The following is a 21,125-nucleotide window of genomic DNA, read 5'->3' as shown; positions in this document are numbered from 1 at the left end:
ATGACGTAACTGAGAGCCTAGGAGCTTTCAGGAAACGCTAGTACCCAGGCCCATAAGGCTATCACCAAATTAGCTGGAGCACCACAACAGAACTGCAAATCACTGCATCAGCAGCAATTCGTGCCTCCTGGCTGCGTAACCTATATAATGGACTACCCTAGAGCCAATCAGGTAAGTTTTGATAGTGTTTTACACTACAGCCATTATTTTGCAATAGCTTCATAGGCAAACAGGTGGCCTCAAACCATTGAGCATTCTGCTTCTTGACAGACCAGAAAATAAACTAATGTTTAATGGTTAGCGTTTGTGAAATCCTTTGATGATAGAGAGCTATGTCAGTGCTAAAAAGGATGATCTTAATTCCTAATCACAGATTCCTATTATGAATCACATTTTCAAATGTGTAAGCTTTGTTTACCAAAACAATACCAACTGCAATGGTTTTAGTAAAGAGTCCCCACCTCACTAATGGTAGCTGATTAAGCAACATGTAACTGCCAGCTATTTTACCTCACCTTTTTTATTTTTAATTTTTTTTTTGACTGCCAACTTCCAGTTCTATTTGGATTATTGGAATGTCTTAAAGGATTCATGAGCAATGTCACCGCTGAGCACTGACGTAAACGAGTCCACCAACTGGGTAAAAAGTCTGGTGCAATCCAGAGCCATCCTGTCACCGTTGGCAAAGATTGTCGTAAACTCCATCATCCCCAGAACCGACAGCCAACTGCGACTGGACATCATCACCACCACCGAAGATCAGAAAAAGATTGTTATGGTGGACATCACAGCGCTGCTCGAGAACAGGACCCCGGCCTTCTATGATGCCCAAGTGAAAGATAGAGAAATATGCCCCTCTGTCTGTAACCTTGTGAGCTAAGGGTTACCAGGTCCAGACACACGCACTGATCATTGGAGCCATAGTCGCATGGGATCCCAGTAACAAGCGAGTGCTGAGAGAATGCGGAATCGGTCAACGCTACACATGGCTGATGCCGTAACTCATGGTGTTGGATGCAATCAGGTGGTCAAGGGATATCTACATAACACATCACTGGACATCGGCAATACCAGGAGGGATGAGCTGGAATGCCGATGAGAAGCGCTGTCAGGAAAGTAACAAATACTTTCCTCATGGATTGTATTTTCTAAATAGACAACCAATCTAATTCTCAATTATTGAGGGACAATCTTCACTCACTGATATATTTTGCTTTCCACAACCAAATCTCTGTATAACTTTTCATGAGTGATGTATCCGAGTATTCGGATTCTAATATCTAAACTGTATTGTTAAATCTATTCACCTAAATTTGGGTTATTGCTGATTATGTACTCTATGTAACATATGAGTTTTAAAAACTAACTTTATATTTGTGGAAAATCTAAGCATTGTACCCAGATGTACAGACACTCCTTTCCCAAACTATATATTATATCAATTTTTTAACATTAGCTTTAATAAAATTTTAATATTGAGAAGTTCTCAAACCATTCACTCATTATAGCCTCTTAGAATATTAACCCTTAAATGAGTGAGAGACAGTATGGCTATGGCCTAGTGGACTATTTAGGAGATCTATTTAGAAGATTCAGGACATCTACATTCCTTTCTCTCCAGTAATCCACTGTGTGATCCCCGCGAGACCACCTGTCTGTGAATTCATTTGCCCCTCATAATATATAAGGTAGTATCTTCCTCACAAAGGTGCTGAGGATTAAATAAAGTTCATGTAGTGCATGGAATGTGTAAAAGCACTTTGCAGGTGCTATTGTAAGTCATTCTCCCTCAAGGGGCAATATTCATAGCTAGTTTCCAACCAACTCATTTGTCTAGCACCAGTGTTCCGAAGTTTAAAGTCCTAGAGAACTGCTCACTTCTGAACAAAACAAAATGTACTTTCTCCCTTATAGGAAGACTCCATGGTCCAGTGTTGTTCAGTTCTGTAACAGACATCCTAACAGAGGGGACCTTGTGACTGCAAGGCAGAAACTACGGGAATGGCAAAAACAAAACCAAGTCTCAAATCTGGGACTTCATCCGAACGTGGAGGGCAACTGATTTTATTCTAAACCCCCAGGAAAGCTCAGATAGATTCTAAGGCCAGAAGGGACCACTATGATCATCTAATCTGACCTCCTGCATAACACAGACCACAGAACTTCCCTGAAATAATTCATGTGTGAACTAGAACAGATCTTTTAGAAAAACATCCAATCTTGATTTTAAAATTGCCAATGATGGACAATCCACCACAACCTTTGGAACACTGTTCCAATGGTTAGTTATCCTCACTGTTAAAATGTACACCTTATTTCAAGTCTTCAACGTCTAGCCATTAGCTCGTGTTATACTTTTGTCAACTAGATTAAAGAGCTCATTAAAGAGTTTCCCATGTAGATACTTACAGACTGATCAAGTCATTCCTTAAACTTCTCTTTGTTAAGCTAACTAGTTTGTGCTCCTTGAGAAGGAACATTTTCCAATCTTTTAATCATTCTTGTGGTTCTTCTCTCAACCCTCTCCAATTTACCAACGTCCTTGCTTGTAGCATGAAAGGAAGCAGAGTTTCATAACTACTCAGTGCTCCAGGTTTCAGATGTTCACATTCTTAATGAAAAGGATGTTACAATGAATGTATTATAAACAGGTGTAATAAAACTTGGCAGTTCTGTAGCAACTTCCAGCCAGAGCTCTGTGAGTACTTTGCAAACATACTTTGCACAATACCCCTGCAAGGTAGGTGTTATACCCATTTTAAAGACTGAAAAACTGAGGTATGGAGAAGTTAAGTGACTTGCTCAAAGCCATGCAGTGAATCTTTGGCAGCACTGGGCCCAAAACTCAGGACTCCTGCCTCTAACCATAAGTCTCCTCCCTCCCAAGAGAAAGTATCTTCTTATTGTGGGTGTATCTGCTGCTAAGGAACATTATCACTTCTTCTGACCCCTTTACTGCCTCCCCTCCACCTACATTGCTGGTGGTTGCTTTGCTCCATTCCTGGAAGGGCAAGAGAAAGAGGGGCCAGGTTCCTATCCAGCCTATATGGCAAACATTTCAGATTTCTTAGTACAAGATGTATGCCCATTCAGCTATGGTTCCCTTTTCCTGAAAATGTGTTTATATTACAGGTAGAGCTGGTACCTCTGGGATTAGTCTAACCATTTGGGATACCCATGATTGGTATATGCCTTCAGCAGCTATCATGTTAAATATTATTATCAATGTATCACCATCATCAGGTAACATGGAAAATGTGCCAGTTCTACTAGTTTGCCTGATAGTTAGCTCGGTGTGTAGACAAGATATCTGGAGGCTCAGGTCTTTAATGAACATGTGGTCTGAAAAGAGGTGTGATTTTCTGCCCCAAACTATACCTCAGTAGATTTTATTCTCTACAAGTCTGCAGACACTCTGCATCACCTAGGCGACTCTATACCTGTTGCTGTGATACCCAAGACAGAAATTTGAGTACAAGCGTTTAAATCTGTTACCACACTGCCAGTATTTCTCAGCCTTTCCTCCCACAGGTATCACCATATTTCAGCCACCCGATAAACCAGATGAGACTGAAAGATCTTGTAATTTTTCCCCAATTGTTCTTGGACAATGAAGGGTCATTCCCATTTAAAAAGTGTCCTTTTTCCCTTTCTACTCTAACCAACAGAACAATATCAGATCTGAAAACCCACTTGAAGTTTTAAGTTTTAGAGAAGACAAACCAGAGATAGTATCAGGGTAGCCATGTAAGTCTGTATCCACAAAAACAACAAGAAGTCCGGTGGCACCTTAAAGATTAACATTTATCTGAGTATAAGCTTTCATGGGTAAAAGTGAGCTTTTTTAATGCACGAAAGCTTATGCCCAAATAAATCTGTTACTCTTTAAGGTGCCACAGGACTCCTTGTTGTTTTAAACCAGAGATAGTATTTTGTTATGTCCAATAAAATAAGAGTAATTGAAGCATCCACTAGCACAGAGCATAGCATGTAACCCATAGAATAAAACTAGGGTTTTCCAGTGAAACTGAATTCGGTCAAACCTGGCTGCGTAGAGGAGCAAGAATGGCCACCTGGTCTGAAAGTTACCATCTTGCTCATTCCTACCAAGTTCAAAGTAGCAACCAACAAAGAGCACTAGCTAATGTAGCCTCAGTGCATTGTGCTTACTCAGCAAAAAGATAAATTTGCAAATCTGACTGTGTGGAAAGTATAACTTACTGTGTTTTGTGGATACAATGTAACAAGAGTTTCCTACCCTGTAGACTTTGAATAACATTTATAATTTAGCAATTAACTGAAATGACGACATAACTACCACAATGGATATAAAATATTTATGTGCTGCAAGCCAGCATTATGAACCTTCTTTCTTCAAAGACAAAGTAATGCTGGCAGAAATCTGAACTAAGAAGGAAAGAAACTAACTTAAGAAGATGCTCCTGCCATCTCTCATTGCATCTGAGGTGGTGTACTTTTCACCAGAAAGTCACAATCGATGCATTAAGTCCAAAAATATTCTGCTTGAAAAAGGAGGGGGACAAGGTGTGGTATTATTTTGGCTGCATTGCTTGCCGAATACCAGTGTCACATAAGTGTCACATCAGAAAATTCCAATTCCTGGTGTCACTAGCCTTACAGCTGCACGTCAAAAAAATATACCAATATTCTAGAAAGAAGGAAAGGAGGGTGGTAACCTTGTAGTGAAAAAGAGCAGGACCCTCAAGTGCTGCTGCTGACTTCAAGTGACACCTTGGTCTAGTAATGTCTGTGTGTCTCGGTTTCCCCATTTATAACCTGAGAATAGTACTACTTTACCTCAAAGGAATGTCAAGAGGCTTTATTCGTTAATGTTTCTCAACTGCTCTAAAATCCCCAGACTAAAATTTCACATCATTGAAGTGCAAAGTATTATTGAACCAAATATTCCAGCATTCAAACTACCATCATCATCAGGGAGTTTTTCTTATTTCTCATTATTGCTGAACAGCAAGATACCTTATCCAGGCTAAGCAAGCGGCTTTCCATAATTAACCTGCTCCTCCTGCAGAGTTCAATTACTAATGGCACAATCTGCTGTTGGTAATTGCACAATCAGTTTCACAGAGGTAAATGTCATGTCAAAATACTCATCACTCAATCTGGCAGGCAGTGGAACCAGGCGGATTATAAGAAGATGACTATTTATCCACACCATAAATCTAATTGGTAATTTCTGTGCAGTGAAGACAGAGCTAGGAATAACTGAGATTTGTTACATTACAACTGATTGGCAAAGTGCTGAACCCTCACTGTTGCAACTGAAACAAAGAGAGCTGTGCTCCGGATATGTGAAGTGCTATATAATGCTAAGTACTCAAAAATCAAAATCAGGTCCTAGTCATTTCAAACTGGGCCCTAAAATTAGCGGATACTTTTGACCTTCATCTCTATACTTCAGTCCCCCATTCGTAAAATGGGGATAATAATAACAGCTCATCTCATAGGGGCGTTGTGAACATAAGTTAATAAATATTTACATAGCACTCAGATACTATAGCACCTCAGAAAAGTCCATGATGAAAACAGTAAGTCTGTGTTCAGAGCAGGGTCTGAATAGCATGTAGTAAATAAAGCATAGGCCTCACATTGACGAATAAGGAGAAAAAATATTGAACGGCTGCTCATTAAGTGAACACCATCCATCCTGTTCACTGATGAGCATGCAGAAAAGAAATAAGTAATCATGTAATTACAGTATTGTAATGCATGCATAGGCACCGGCGTCCGAACTAAGTTAGAACAGGCATCCTTAATTCTAGCACTTCCTAACTTTTCAGTGCTTGACTCTACCTTAAAGTTGTAGTTTTGTGTGCGCAATACTTAATTTTAATTCCAAAGATTATGTGTATTTATACATAAATTAGATACAGTCCTCAGGCTCCAGGCAAGATGCCAACCCAGCCCTTGTCGCCACAAAGGCTGGGTGCTCCTAAACTAAGATATACCTTTTATATTCTTTACAGCAGAGTTTACTGTCATTGCAACACAGCATAAAGCATTATGCAGAGCAACAGTGCACTCTGCTGGAAGACACTGAACATAACCAACATTCATGTATTAATGGAACAAAGTTCCTTAGCCCACGTCCAGACTAACCCGCGGCATCGGCGGGGTTAAAATCGATTGCTCGGGGATCGATATATCGCGTCTAGTCTGGACGCGATGTATCGATCCCCGAGCGCGCTTACATCGATTCCGGAACTCCATCAACCCGAACGGAGTTCCGGAATCGACACGGAGAGCAGCGGACACCGATGCCGCGCCGTCCAGACGGGTGAATACCTCGATTTTAGAAATTCGACTTTAGCTACGTTATTCACGTAGCTGAAGTTGCGTATCTAAGATCGATTTTAATACCCTAGTCTGGACGTGGCCTTAGAAGGGAACTAAGATTGTCTACACTTGAAATACTACTGCAGCACAACTCAGCTGTCCTGCTGTAGTGTTTCAGTGTGGACACTACCTACGCCAACGGAAGGGATTCTCCCATTCTGCATTGGTAATCCACCTCCCCAAGAGGTGGTAGCTAGGCTGAAAAAAAAATTCTTTGGTTGACCTAGTGCTGACTGTACTGGGGGTTAGGCTGGCTTAACTACATTGCTCAGAAGCGTGGATTTTTCACACCCCTGAGTGATGTAGCTGGGTTGACCTAAGGTTATGAGGGGAGACCAGGCCTAAGTAGTTATAGAGTTATCTGGAGCTGAACAATTTGTGGCTCAAACATCTACCTCTTACTGAAGCAAAACTGTCTTTGGGATTAGCTTCTTGGTTTGCACTTACACACAGACACAAGGCAAACTAACTTAAATTCACTGAGTCAACCTTGCAAAGTACAAATCCAGCCTTCTGTCCTACCTGGCACGCTACTTTCTTGGTAGCGGTAGTTTGAGGGCATTCACTACCAGCAACAATAGATGTGCAGATAAAGAATTTACATAAAAAAGAAATCTTCCTTTTATCATGGAAAAATATAGTGCCTGCATTATTTAAATATGGACACCTTTAGGTTTAACATTGTAATTGTATTGTATTTTGAACTAAATCAGGTTTCCTTGAGTGTTACTGGTACTACATAGTCTTTCAAATGAAATAATCTGAAGCAAATCTTATTTTACACTATCAATGCCGTGTACTTTCTGCATTTATTATTTGCATGCATCAGTTTGTACAGCAACAAAGATGAAGAAACAGTCATTGTCTAACGGCTCTAAATAGAAAAAAGCAATTAAGAGGGATGGAATGAAAGAAAGGTTATAGCCTTGCATAATAAGGGAAGAAGGAACCTGCAGGAGAACATAGCAGGAAAGAGAGCATGAAGACAAAAGAAAAAAAATCAAGTGGCTAATGAGACAGATATAGGAATAGTTGAGAACAGAGAATAGATATAGGTGAGGAAGGGAGAGGAGTTATGCACAGCCTTGAAACAGAGGATAAGAAGCTTGCATTTGATGCTGAATGTAAGAGTAAGCCAATGGAGGGATTCAAGGAGGGGGATAATCTAATCTAACAGGAGGACAATGCAGAACATTTTGGCCCTATGTGCTTACCTTTGAGTCTTAGCTGACATGTTTTGCTGGATTGGGACCTTTGGTTGCAGCATTTTGTATGTACCTGAGGTGAGTGAGATGACAACCGGGGAAGCCACTTTGCATAAAGCTGACAACGGCAGAAAGAGTAGTTTCACTTTCTGCTTCCCAGACCCTAGCACAAAGCTGCGATATTCAGACTGCAGACACCCCAATGAAATATTGAATTCCAATCAAATTATTTTCATTAAACTGTTTTTCTCTCTCTTTCCCGTCTTCTATTCTGAACTTGAAGAGGTGTTTCATTTTTATTTTACACTTACACACAAAACCTAACATAAAGAAGTTTGAAGTTTCCTTTTTAAATGGACTGGAGTCATTGCGATCCACTCTCTTCCCTCCTTTCCTGGTCACAGGAACTCATTGCCCCAGGCTGTCACTGAATCTTGTGAAGCACTTGGCCTCAAAGAGGGATTGGATGTTTATATGGATAACAAGAATACCCAGGGTTATAATGCATCCGACGAAGTGGGTATTCACCCATGAAAGCTCATGCTCCAAAATGTCTGTTAGTCTATAAGGTGCCAGAGGACTCTTTGCTGCTTTTGCAGATCCAGACTAACACGGCTACCCCTCTGATACAGGGTTATAATAGTTAATGCTAAAAAACTTGTGGAAGGGAACCTGAAGTATGATGTTTTATAAATCCATCCCCTACTATTAGGGAAGAAAAGAGGACAGCAGAGGGTCTTTGGATGCTCCAGGAGAGCTCCTTGACTCTCTTTTCTCTGCAATCCGATCTGTGATAGATGTCAATGATCTAGTCATCTGTAAATCAGTCAAAACAATGAAAGCTGGCATTAAAAAAAAAAATCAAGTGAAAAAGCAGAAAAATGATACTCACCTCAAGCCTTTTTTCAAGTGATTCTATCCTGTCTTTTTTGCTGGCCAGGTTAGCTCGTGTGTAGCGGTTCTGTCCTGGTAGGTATAACACCTGGCTATAACATTCTTCCCACACCTGGTTATAAGCCTCACTTGAAAGCTCTCCATGCCCCATTCCTTGCTTTACCACTTCCATCTCTTGTGCCAGTAGATCCTGGGCCTGTTGGAAATGATGAGAAATTTCAGTCACAAAGTACAGACGGTCAGAAAACTCCCCTTGTTGTTTTCAACCCTGTAGAGTGTAATTTTCAGGGGTAATTTCTCTCTCCATACAAAAAACCCATTTCAGGTTAAGCTAAATATGAAATTCAACACAAATGCGTTAAATTATAAATGAAACCTAGGCAATGGGGCTACTTACATTGCAGCTATTCCTCATTTCACACAGTTTGACCAATCCCAACAATCTGCTGTATCTAATACAGATACAGGTTGAGGTGTCTAGCACTGATGCAACAGGGAAAAAGAGATACAAGTAAATATCTTAAGAGAGGGAGAAAGAACAACTGCATCAGCACATGCCTGAGGAATGGAAAACACCATCACTTTCTATTTTCTTTTGCTTGCTCTCCTTAGCACAGCTTCGAAAATCTATTCTATCAGGAATGGATGATCTGTGCTCCATGCAATATGGGCTACAATGCAAGAAAGACTACTCTGATTACAGCTGAAGAAAATACAGCTTGACCTTGTATAAGGACTTCAATGTTCTACCATTTCCAAATCAGCTTATGAAGCATCTTAACAATGAGGAAGGAACAGAGAAGAGGAAAGGACTCATGATGCTCCCCCACAACCAAAAAGCATGACACAATCCATCTGGAGCGCATATGCCTCAAAAAGAGACGTACAGCACAAGTCCCAGTCTGACACTAACAAGAGATATTTAGACATTAAGATCAAACTGACAAGTAGATTTCAAGAGCTCCTCTCACACCCACAGAGTGATGCAACTGTTCTTGCGACAAAATGAAGTTTAAGAAATAAAGATTACTGCCAAGGTTTTCAAGAGTGACTAGTAAACAGGAGTGTTTTAGTTTTGGGGTGTGCACCTTGACACATCTTACAAAGGCATATCAAGTTGGACGTGCCAAAACTGAGGTACCAAACTCACCAGTCATTTTTGAAAATCTTGGCCTATTTCTAACTAAATATTAAAATACAACATTACAAGAATGTAAGAAATCCAGAGCTCCAGCACTCCAGCTTCAGGAAAAGTTCTCAACACATAACTCGACATAATCTGATGACATTTACTGTGGGACGGGAACCCACTGCATAAAAGACAGAACTCTAAGGCGCCAAGAGTATCAAAGATCTGGAGCTCAATTAGTTGTTCTGTTATACCAGTGTAACTCCTTTGACTTCAAATGTAGTTACACTGACAGAAATCTGGTATAATGGAGCGGTGAAACCGACTGCTGCCAATGGCATCAGGTCTGATGTACTGTACAGAACAAACACATAAGGGAAACAAAAACTGCCATGTGACATATACTATTGACAGAATCATAACTACACCTTCTTTCTTACAATATTACACATGGACGTAAAAGGCAAACTCTGAGTTTTCAAATGTAGTGATTCACTAGATAAATTACTGAACTTCAACTATAGTTTATAGCAACACACCATCAAGAAGGCTACTTGGGTATCTCTGAAATCATTTTATCTGGTGAATCTAAGGAATAGCTAATTAACCACACAAGCATGTAGCTCAGAAAGAAAGAAAAGGAGTCGCCGTAGTATTATTAATACAGCAAAATCCCACAAATGGTAATGTTTTTACTAGTATCAATTTTTACCCCTTTAAGAATGAGACTATGTGGTTGTGAAAGCTACACAGCTTTCACAGCTTTATCCACTCAGGTATCATGTTGCGTATCATTAGTAGAACTTTCCAGAGAAGTAGGGCTGGCTCCAGTGTTTTTGCCACCCCAAGAGGCAAAAAAAAAAAAAAAAAAAAAAAGCCACGATCAGCAACAGCTCCACCGCACCGCTTTCTTCGCTGGCAATTTGGCGGCAGGTCCTTCCCTCCGAGAGGGACCGAGGGACTTGCTGCCAAATTGCCGCCGAAGAGCCCAACGTGCCGCACCTTCCACTTGGCTGCCTCAAGCACACGCTTGTTGAGCTGGTGCCTGGAGCTGGCCCTGCAGAGAAGCACAATCACTGAGGAAATGCAGTACCTTCTGGAGGAGGAAGTGAAAAAAATAATCAGAGAAGATTGCAGGATCTTGAGGATCACTACTTCATAAGGGACCATTCTTATTGTCCACCATACCTCAATGTGAAAGTGCAGTTTGGATGTACAGAGGATATTACTCCCACATACAGAGAGATTAAGCCAGACAGAATGGGAAACAATTTCTGTCTAAAGTTAAGAAAATGTCTAGTGAATATATGGAAAATTTCCAGACCAGGAGCTCTACTGAATTGTGGAATATTCTCTAAGGGAAGTGATAGCAGACCCAGCTCTTGTTATACTTCAAAAGAGACCGGACAAAGTGCTAAAATAATGTAGTCTAGGAAACAAACTGATATTGTCAGAGTGGCAAACTACGTGATCTAACTAGATCTTCCATCTACTTAATTCTACTACTAAGAAATCTTCCAGTGTAATTTTTAATTTGATAAATTGGAAGTACATTCTGTTCAGCATTGTTGGAATTGGACGAAGTATAGCTCTTGAATGATGTGTCAGATATGAGCAGGGAAAGATATTTCACATTTATACATCTTTTAAGATGTTTCCAAGTAAACAGGGATGTAGGTGCTAAAATACCACAGTGATGGGCACAGTCTAAGAATCTAGACAGATTTTGTACAGAATCTACCAATGAGAAAGGCTTATACACAGTAGTACAGGGGTTGTCCTTTTCATCCATTTTGATTGCCATAAACATTTAGGCTATGTCTACACTATCTACATTAGAGAACCTACACGGGGCACCGCTGTAAGGTCTTCCGTGTAGCTGCTCTATACTGACAGGAGAAAGCTCTCCCGTCGGCATAATTAAACCACCCCCGACGAGTGGCAGCAGCTATGTCCGTTGAAGAGTGTCTCCCACCAACACAGTGCTGGCCACACCAGTGCTTCTGTCAGTGTAACTTATGTTGGTCAGGGGTGTGTTTTTTCCACAGCCCTGAGTGACATAAGTTTTACCGACAAAAGTGCTAGTGCAGACATAACCTTAGTTAAAGGTTACTGACACATTCACAGTAGAGAACCCCTCAAGGAGCCAAATCCATTGCTTTATTTCTGACCTGCCAGTCAGTCACTTGGCTGTGAAACATCTGAGGCTACTTAATAAATGAACTCCCAGAACCAGAGATCTTGCTATATAACTTTGGGCATACAATGCAAGTGAGAATGGAGCTCTGAGGCCTGCTGCTTTGTTCCACATGCAGCCAATTCTGCCTTCATAGCCATGTCCAGCCAGCTAAGGTTTAAGTTCAGTTGCTATAACTGAGGATCATATTGATGTAGAGCAGCAGCCTTGGCAATGGCCTAAATCAAATGCTGTAGGCTTATAGCTGGACATAGCTAGAGGCTATTTAGAAGCTTAGTGATTAGATGGGAAAGGGGACTGAAAATACTTAATTATTATTTTCCATATTATAGTTCACCTTTCGATAGCATCTCAAAAAGATCTCAAAGTGCTTTCCAAATGTTACAAAACAAACTAAACACCCTGTGACATAGGCAATGGATACTGGAAGACAGTGAGGTCTGCATGAGTCAGAAGCCCCCAAATTCTAATCCTGGCACTGCCATTGATTCACTGCACATCTTGGGAAATTCACTTTATCATTCAGTCTCAGGTTTTCTCATGTGCAAAATGGGTAATACTTTCAGGAATTTTGTGAGCTTTAGCTCACGCCTATACAGTGCTTTGAATATGTGAAGTGTTATACAAAGAGTTATGTATCATTATTTTTATAATGCATGGATTTGCTTCCACCTCAGCAGTGACAAAAAGAAACACACAGTTATCTAACAGTGCACAGGAATGCTACACAGCCAGTAGAAGATGGGAAGTTAATAATATCAGATCCAATTCAAACTTTGCGGTCATTTAATTTCATGGAACGGACTGTTATCAAGATGTAATTTGGCAACCGGAGAGGCTATAGAGCTCCTACTCTTACTAACAGACAGGTGATCAGGACCACAGTTCTACGTTTCACCCAAAGGACAGCACCTCCAACCACACAGTGCCTCCCAACACCATGTTGGAGCACTGGCTCAGTTATACCCCCAGGGGAGAGTGCCACCCGCTGCATCTTCAGTAACACTTCCTGCAGCACCTACATGTTGCTTGGAGGTCTTCCACTAAATTTCATCCAGGCTTGAGCTTTTTTTCCTTGCAAGATGACAGGATCATAGTACTTGGAGCCCATATGTCGGTAATCCTGTGACACATCGTTCTTACCTTCTTGAGTTCCTCTTTGGAGTGCTTCTCGTAAGAATTTTGTTCGAGGTATGTAATATGCTCCGCACTGTTCGTTCCAAATCCTGGGCCTTTCCCCTTTTTACTCCCAGGCTGCTCTCCATATGGGTGATGCAGAAGATCAAAATGAAGCATGGTGATCATCTCTTTTTTTATCAGCTCTTCACTTTTCTGCAAGTCTGTTAGAGGAGGCTCCACATTCAAAGGTCTCAGAATCGTTTCATTTACCTAGCCAGAAACAACATACGTTTCAAAACATTATGCATTATTAACGTCATGTCAGCCAAAATATACTTGTGCAATGCACACACTAGAATACTGGTATTTAAAACTGAGCTGTATGTAACAGATGATTAAAGAACTTTGTACCAGCACAATAATCTAAAAAACAAATTTTGTTTTCAGTTATATGTATGCAACACCCACTGATTATATCCACATGAAGGCAAAAATTGGCCACAAGATGATGAAATTAGCATACTGAAGGAATGATTATATTCTTTCATGATCCAGCTTAGTTGTATTATGCTTCACAGTGGCTATTGTTTAAAAAAGAGCCAAACAACTATTCTCAAGGTCTCCTTTATTCCTCTTTTTCCTTTAAACAGCATTTTGCTCTTACACCATCATGAAGAAGCTTCTGTTACTCACGTCTGAGGGCCTTGGCAGATCCTTCTGAACAGCTTTGTGCATGCGCTTTAGCTCCTTTACACGCTCTGCATCTCGAATAGCCTAAAGAGACATTTCAAATGTTAGTCCAACCACACAATACAGTCTGATTCCCAGTAATACAAGAAAGATGAATGCCACTAGACTACTGCAGTAGAGGTGATATTATTATTATTTGGGGTTTTTTGGTAAGAATAAAGGCTACACAGGAGACCGTAAGAGAATGGGGGAGAGCGTATGATGACCAACTGACAGCTTACCTCCCATTCACTGTACTAGACAGAACTTAGGGCCTCAGCCAAAGCTCAGATTTCAATGGAAAGACTTTCATTGGCTTTCCTGGGCTTTGGATCAGGCCCTTAGCCCTGGTCTACACTACAAGTTTAGGTCGAATTTAGCAGCATTACATCGATTTAACCCTGCACTCGTCCACAGGACGAAGCCATTTTTGTCGACTTAAAGGGCTCTTAAAACTAATTTCTGTACTCCTCCCCGAGGACAGGATTAGCGCTGAAATCAACATCACTGGGTCAAATTTGGGGTAGTGTGGACGCAATTCGACGGTATTGGCCTCCAGGAGCTATCCCAGAGTGCTCCATTGTGACTGCTCTGGACAGCACTTTCAACTCAGATGCACTAGCCAGGTATACAGGAAAAGGCCCAGGAACTTTTGAATTTAATTTCCTGTTTGGCCAGCGTGGCGAACTCAGCAGCACAGGTGACCATGCAGTTCCCCCTTGAATGTTTTTCTATGCTCCCGCTATCATCTCCGTCCCTGAGGTTATCACAGATTAGAAGGTGAAAAAAAATGCACTCGCGATGACATGTTTTTCGAGCTCATGCAGTCCTCCCGCACTGAGAGGGCACAGCATAATGCATGGAGGAATTCAGTGGCAGAGGCCAGGAAAGAACTGCTATGTTTGCTTAATGGCAAAAGTATCATGCCTCGCTAGCGATCCTACCCAAGCCAGGTCACTGTGTCACATGCACTCTGCGCTGTGTCAGCCTTGGGCAGGGGCATGACCGCTTTGTGACCAGGAAGGCCAAAGATAAAGACATTGCATTAAGTAGCATCTGTAGCTAGAGAAAACACTTCTGTGGATTTGAAAAAGTCTGTGGCAAAAAAAAGAAAAGCCCTGTAGTGTAGTGGTTAGCACATTAACCTAACACGTGAAAGCCCCTTAGTATAGTGGTGATCACATTCACCTAACACGCAAAATGTGCCCAGTTTGAAACCAGGTGGAAACAGGTCATTGTTTCTTTTTCTGACTCCCCTCCTGCATTTTTTGTCTTAGAATAGACCAGGCTGTGAAATTTTACTTTGAATTATATCAATCATGAGTTAAATAATACGGAAGCTCTCTCTAACTTATAGTCCCGGGTTCCTTACTCTTTCAGCTGCTCTGATAAATTAACATTTTTGTTAGGGGTGGGGGGAAATTTTCATGAAGACTTTTATAGGGACTAAATGCTATCTAGGTCTCTGAAATAATCTTAATGTGGCCCACAGAGTGCAATCCTTCCTTCTGGATTTGTCATTCCACAAGTTGAACTGCTCCTTACTACTGTCCAGGCTTCATGAGCCATGGGAGTAAGGGGCAGGCTGGGGTAGGTGCGATCGCATGGTAAGGTCAGCTGGGAGAGCAGCCTGAGACAGAAGCCTCCAGCTCGCATGATATTCCAAGCAGGACTGAATCTCCATGAGACGAAACTTAAAGAAGAGAATGACTCAGAGTCACTCCCATTTGGTGCTCTAAAAGGAGGATAGCCATGTCTGTCCAGGCACTCCTGATTGACCTCACCGAGGTCTGCCAGCTGAGCGGGGCTTAGCGGCACCCCGGCTGGCGGAAGCTGGCAGATGGAGCCCCAGACTGGCAATGGGCTGAGTGGCTCAGCCCGCTACGGGTCTGGGTCTCCGTCCGTCAGCCTCACTCAGGCTGCTGCCTGCCTGGGGTTCCAATCATGCAGGCAGGCAGCAGGCTGAGTGGGCCTGGTGGACAGGACTCCAGAAAAAAGGCACGAAACGATTGTCTGCCGCTGCTTTCACAGAAGAAGGGAGGGAGGGGGTCTGATGACGTATCCAAAACCACCTGTGACAAAGTTTTTGCCCCATCAGGCACTGGGAGCTTAACCTAGAATTCCAATGGGCAGCGGAGACTGCGGGAACTGTAGGATAGCTACCCACAGTGCACCGCTCTGTAAGTCGATGCCAGCCACGGTAGTGGGGACGCACTCCACCAACTTAATGTGCTTACTGTGGACATACGCAATAGACTGTATAAAATCGACTTCTATAAAATTGACCTAATTTCGTAGTGTAGACATACCCTTAGAGAAGATACCCCTAATGAACCTTCACCCAATCGTAATATTTTCCCATGGGGTCATCCCTTACCATATTCTTTCTTCTTTAGAAATTTCTCCTGTCCTTTGGCTTCAGCCTCATGAGACACCTGCTCCACAGTCCCATGTGGAGCTGGCTCATCCAGCCTAGGCTCCTTACTACTTCCTTGCATTCGGCTGGAGGGCTCCCACTTCTCCCTTCTGTGAAATCAGGGGACTAAGCCGCCACCACAATTACAATAATGGAAGTTTAAGAAAATAATAGGAGGATTCTCACACTTTCCAACACTCAGGGTACAAATAAAATGGAGAGGCAGCACTGTCTGAAAGCTCAGGAGTGTAGCCAGGATCTCCAAAACTTTAATCCTAGCTCTGCCACTACATTGCCTCTTAAAACGGGACACCAGCTGGCCCTGCATGAGAGTGCAAGAGAAGAAAAAGACAATAAAGTAACTCTGCCCAATGTACTTGCAAAGGAGGCTGCAGGACACTGGAAAGGTTGAGGAGGATAGCAGGCCTTGCCTGCTGCCTTAGGGACCAATGGCCATTTATTCATTATTATTAAATAATAATGTCTCCTTCTCCTCCAAACACTAGCCAGAGGAGAGGTGTGCATGCACGCAGGTGAGGAGCGTTAGCTACACCTTTCCAAAAGCATAAGAGCTGCCACCTCCGAGCCCCTTCTCTTCAGTGCCAATAGAAGTATTGTTTCTTTAAAAGCACAGTGCCTCCAAGCACCAGGCCTTGGACAGTGCACCTGACCCTGCACCTTGTTTTCCTCACCTACAAAATGAACATAGTACTATTTATCCCGGCATTTACACCACATTCACCACTGCTGTATGTGAACACCTGCTTCTCACAGAGAGTTGTGACTGTTATTTGTGTAGCTCTTTGAAGTTGTAAAGTAGTAGGCAAGTTGGAATTTTGCACCCAACTATATTTTGAATAGCGATCCTCATTTCCTTGTGATCATTTCTACATTACCGAGGAGTACATAGCATGTAATATTAATAGGCTATAGGACTTTACAATTCATATTCCATTCCACATACACTTGCTTTCAATGGGACAGACTAGCATTAACAAACCATGGAAAATGTTTGTCATACATGAATAAAGATTCAGGCTTCGTTTCCATCTTTAGTTTACTTGCCAACATATAGTGAAGGGCAAAGAGAATTATTAAAATATTGTTTTAAAGGTATGCACTGGAAGAAAATTTCTAATTCTGTTCCCAAAATTAATGCCCCAAAGAACTTAGAAAAAGCAACAAATAAAAACAAGGTGCCTGATAAATGGCGCACATCCTTACTATATTTCACATGTAATATTTTGTGGTTATCATATTAGCTCCTGAAAGAAAACCTGAACAGACAATTTTTAATTTAATTCATGTGCATAAAGTTAAGCACGTTTAAGCCTTTACAGAATCAGGACCAAAAACTGTGACTAAGGGTAAAAAATAATATTTCAGAAAAATTTATATTTATTATCTCTTTCCTTGTGTTAAGATTAGGTGTGATTTACGATACTAGTAAATTAAAAAAATTATTTCAACAGAAGTGTGATTTTTAACTTGAGTGTGTTCCTTTAAATATTCTAATATTACCCTAAGGCAGGTAACATATATGTTTTACTAATTTTCCTCATACAACCTATTGCTTTCATTAAGTATGTATCTTGAGCTACAGGAAATAACATACAGAGCAGAGAACTTTTACTAATTTCACAATGTACTCCCACCTGTTTGCGAGCATCCACATCAGCAGCATCTTCTATATAGGTATCATCTGTTTCATGTTCCTCAAGTTCCTTCTCCGCATTTTCCGGTAAAACAATCTCAAAGTCATTCTTGGGGGCAGGAAGGCCCATAAGCCCTAGACGCAGATGCTCACGAGACTCTCTTTCCTGTTGAAAGTTAATCAAGTTTTAATCATTCTGAATGCACAGAGGTTTATATTATTTAGTAGATTTCCGTTGTCCTAAGTTACCAGTAAATACAGAGGAAAAAGTACAGATGCCACCTCATGATTTTAGCTAGCTATGCAGTCAACAGAAAAAGTAAGTAAAAACTTTAAAAAGTTTAACGAATGAAAGACAAACGTTATTAATCCACATTATACAAAAGACAATGCTTCCAGAATTCATGCTCTATGAATACAGTCTCCTGAGGCCTGTGGGAGGAAGATGTGCAGCTTCCCTGAAAACAGCTTGTAAAAGGTGCAAGGAAACGCATCTAGAGAAGCAGCTATTTTAATGTAGGAGTATAGCACAGGAGCGGTTCCTCTTTTCTCACTGTCAGTTTCAACATGACACTAGAAGTTCAAGATGATATGCACTTTATGAAGTTACTCATATAGAATGATATAGGGCTATTTGTGGAGAGTTGTCTAACTGGAACATTTCTCTTCAGATATCACTACTCTAGAATTTCAGTGCAGTGGCTTACAGATCTGGCAATTATGCCAGTAGGGTAATGGCAAAAGCACAAGCATCTCTGGAAACCATTAGGAAGCTGAAGTCTCTTGTTGAATGTCCAAAGTCAAGAGCGAAGCTTACCCTTGAAAACGATGAGATGGCACTGAGACACTTGCTAAGACCTCCAAACAGACTTAGAGAAAGCTTCTTTAAGTTAAGAGAAAACTTCAGATTCTGGATTAAAAGAGCTATTTCCTTCAAAAGAACGTGCCAAGCACTTTGGACTGGAAATCCTTTGCAAGCCCAAAGAGAAACACCGATGCCTCTGGTGGGAGATATCCAAAACTACAGTACAGGCTGCAGAATTTGCCACATAAAAGGAGCTCCCAAGGCAATTTCTATATAGTTCTGTGCCCTCTTATACCACATCTATTTGGCGAAATTCATCTGGCAGAATATCCAGGAATGGAAACGTCTGTTGATGATGAAAGAAGGTGATGAAAGAATCTGGACCAGACTGCTACATTAATGGGCATCTCAAGGGCCAGAGCTCCTAATGGGCAAACCTGAATACCACTCTACTTCAATTTTGTCAACAGGGTACACTAATGAGAAAGTCCTGTATCTAGAATTGGTGGCCAAAATATGAGGGATTTGAGGGTGGAATGGGATTACAGGATAAATGAATCTTTTCTTGGGACTAAGTATTTCCTGTTCCACTTCAAAGACACAAGTGGGACTGAGGTCTAGTTACAGCCAAATTTCTTTATGTGGTGGAGAGTGCTGAAGCTCTTTGACTGGGCATACTCAAAGCTGTTTTTCTTTTTCATTGTGGTGAGATTTTTGCTTTTAAAGTGTATTCTTGATGTGATGAAAATGCAAAGATGTAATTTTAGTAGGTTGTGAATGAATATTTATATGCAACTGGTAATACAAGTTCTGTACAGGAGATCAAAATGAATTTCAAACCCCAGGAAGTTAATAGAACATTCTTCTCTTCCTCACATGTACTACTTACCAGTTGTTTTGCATAAGACGGATCACTGTAATCTGCCATTCCCTCTTCTGGATTGATGTTCAATTTATCTCGCAGGGGAGTCCTACCTGGAGTTGCTCCAACCACTGGTTTAGGAGTTATTCCACCGCGAGGGGTCAAACCTTCTGCTCCATGAGATGGAGTCCTACAGTGTTAGGAAAAGGCACATTTGACCATTTAATCAAAGGGCATCAGCTCTGAAAGCATTAAAATGCTTTTTTATATAGTAAGATGCAACTAAATCGATCCAATTTTCAGAACTTTTTGTAAGACATCGCAATCTGTGATGATAGCTTAATAGAAGTGGTTTCTTTCATAGAAGAAACAATAATGGAGAACACGCACGCACACAGAGAGAATCTATTACTGATTCAAAGCACCGTATTTAAGATGCGAAGTTAAAAATGCTATAGCCTTGCATAAATGTATTTAGAAAAATACTGCAGTTCTCTTTAGCTTGAAAGGATGGAGACTTCTTAAAACACTTCACATGTCAGAATGGCAAAGCCCATTTAACTTAGCCTATTGATTTTATTTAGCCCAGAGAAAGCTTTGTTCTGGTTGCACAGATGAAAAACACAGTTTTCCACGGGTGCCAAAAAAATTATTACAGGCTTGAATTTATTAAAGTAACATATTTTTTAACTTAGATTTTTCTGAAGTGTTGTTACAACTAAAGTCCCCATGTATTCTGCATGGGTTAGTCACAGCAAAATGTTACAAATTTCAGATTGCCACAGAGTAATACTTAAGTACAGGAAACATTTCAGTTAAAAGGGCTCTTAGATGTTTAAACTTGAGAGAATAAACAATAAAAACATCTAACCCATCTTAAAACTGTTAACATGAAGGTTCTGCTTTGTTATACTGCTTCCTTTAAATAAAAGGGACGTTGTATAATACCATTTCTAACATAACAAGCACATATTTTTCCATTCAAGATTTTGGACGTGAACACCCACAATGCATGAAAGTTAGGTGTCTAGAAAAACAACCCTATTTGCATGTGCAAATCTGATCTTTAGTGAATGAAAAACTTGAATGCAAAATCAGATTACACACACACACACACGTCAGCAATTGGATCAGCACAGGCTGACCTTCGCACTTGTGTTAAGCTGCGCTGACTTCAAAAGAACTCTGCATAAAATAAAGACCTGCTTGAGTGGATACAATTGCAGCGTCCGGATAAATATTTTTAGGGAAAAGACTGAGGTTATTTTTGAAAAGTTGCCACAAGAATACCTATTTACTTCATTTGCCTCTGCTTCCTCAAGTACAACAAACAGAAGTAAAATTAAAACTTGAGTTGAAAAACTTCAGCCACAAAATATACCGAGTCTACGGAATTTTCCAGTTCTATGGAATATGGCATTTGTGGGATATGTTTATTCAGGACCTACTGTAAGAGTCAAACTAACAATTCCATAATGTTTGGATTGGCTGTACAAGAATTATATATATTCTATATACACATAAACGCGGCCTATAAAATATTCACCTCAGCTTTTCAAAGGTTCACAGAAGTTTTAATCAAGTGTCTCTTAACAGCTGAAACTCAGATGCGATACTTTGGAAATTTTAGGATCAAATGTTACAGAGAATGCCACTGTCCATTTTAAATATACCATGTTTGTATTGCTATAGCAGCCAGGAATCCTACTCATGGACCAGTACCCCATTGTGGTAGACACT

At 40.9% G+C, this 21,125-nt stretch overlaps 1 protein-coding gene across 1 annotated transcript in view; it reads right to left on the bottom strand.

Annotated features, from left to right (window-relative positions):
• The window catches only part of CDC5L (cell division cycle 5 like), a 48,854-nt gene that overhangs the window by 13,775 nt on the left and 13,954 nt on the right, over positions 1–21,125 (bottom strand). The window contains exons 10-14 of the mRNA XM_030555245.1: positions 19,413–19,575; positions 17,720–17,884; positions 13,613–13,693; positions 12,944–13,189; positions 8,473–8,670 (exon numbers count right to left, since the gene is read on the bottom strand). Of these exons, the coding sequence (XP_030411105.1) occupies positions 8,473–8,670; positions 12,944–13,189; positions 13,613–13,693; positions 17,720–17,884; positions 19,413–19,575 (853 nt within the window). The remainder of the gene's footprint in view (positions 1–8,472; positions 8,671–12,943; positions 13,190–13,612; positions 13,694–17,719; positions 17,885–19,412; positions 19,576–21,125) is intronic.

Source organism: Gopherus evgoodei, chromosome 3, assembly GCF_007399415.2.
Source record: "Gopherus evgoodei ecotype Sinaloan lineage chromosome 3, rGopEvg1_v1.p, whole genome shotgun sequence".
NCBI classification, from domain to species: Eukaryota; Metazoa; Chordata; order Testudines; family Testudinidae; genus Gopherus; species Gopherus evgoodei.
The sequence above is the reverse complement of the archived record's forward strand: the minus strand, read 5'-3'. Positions and strand labels throughout refer to the sequence as shown.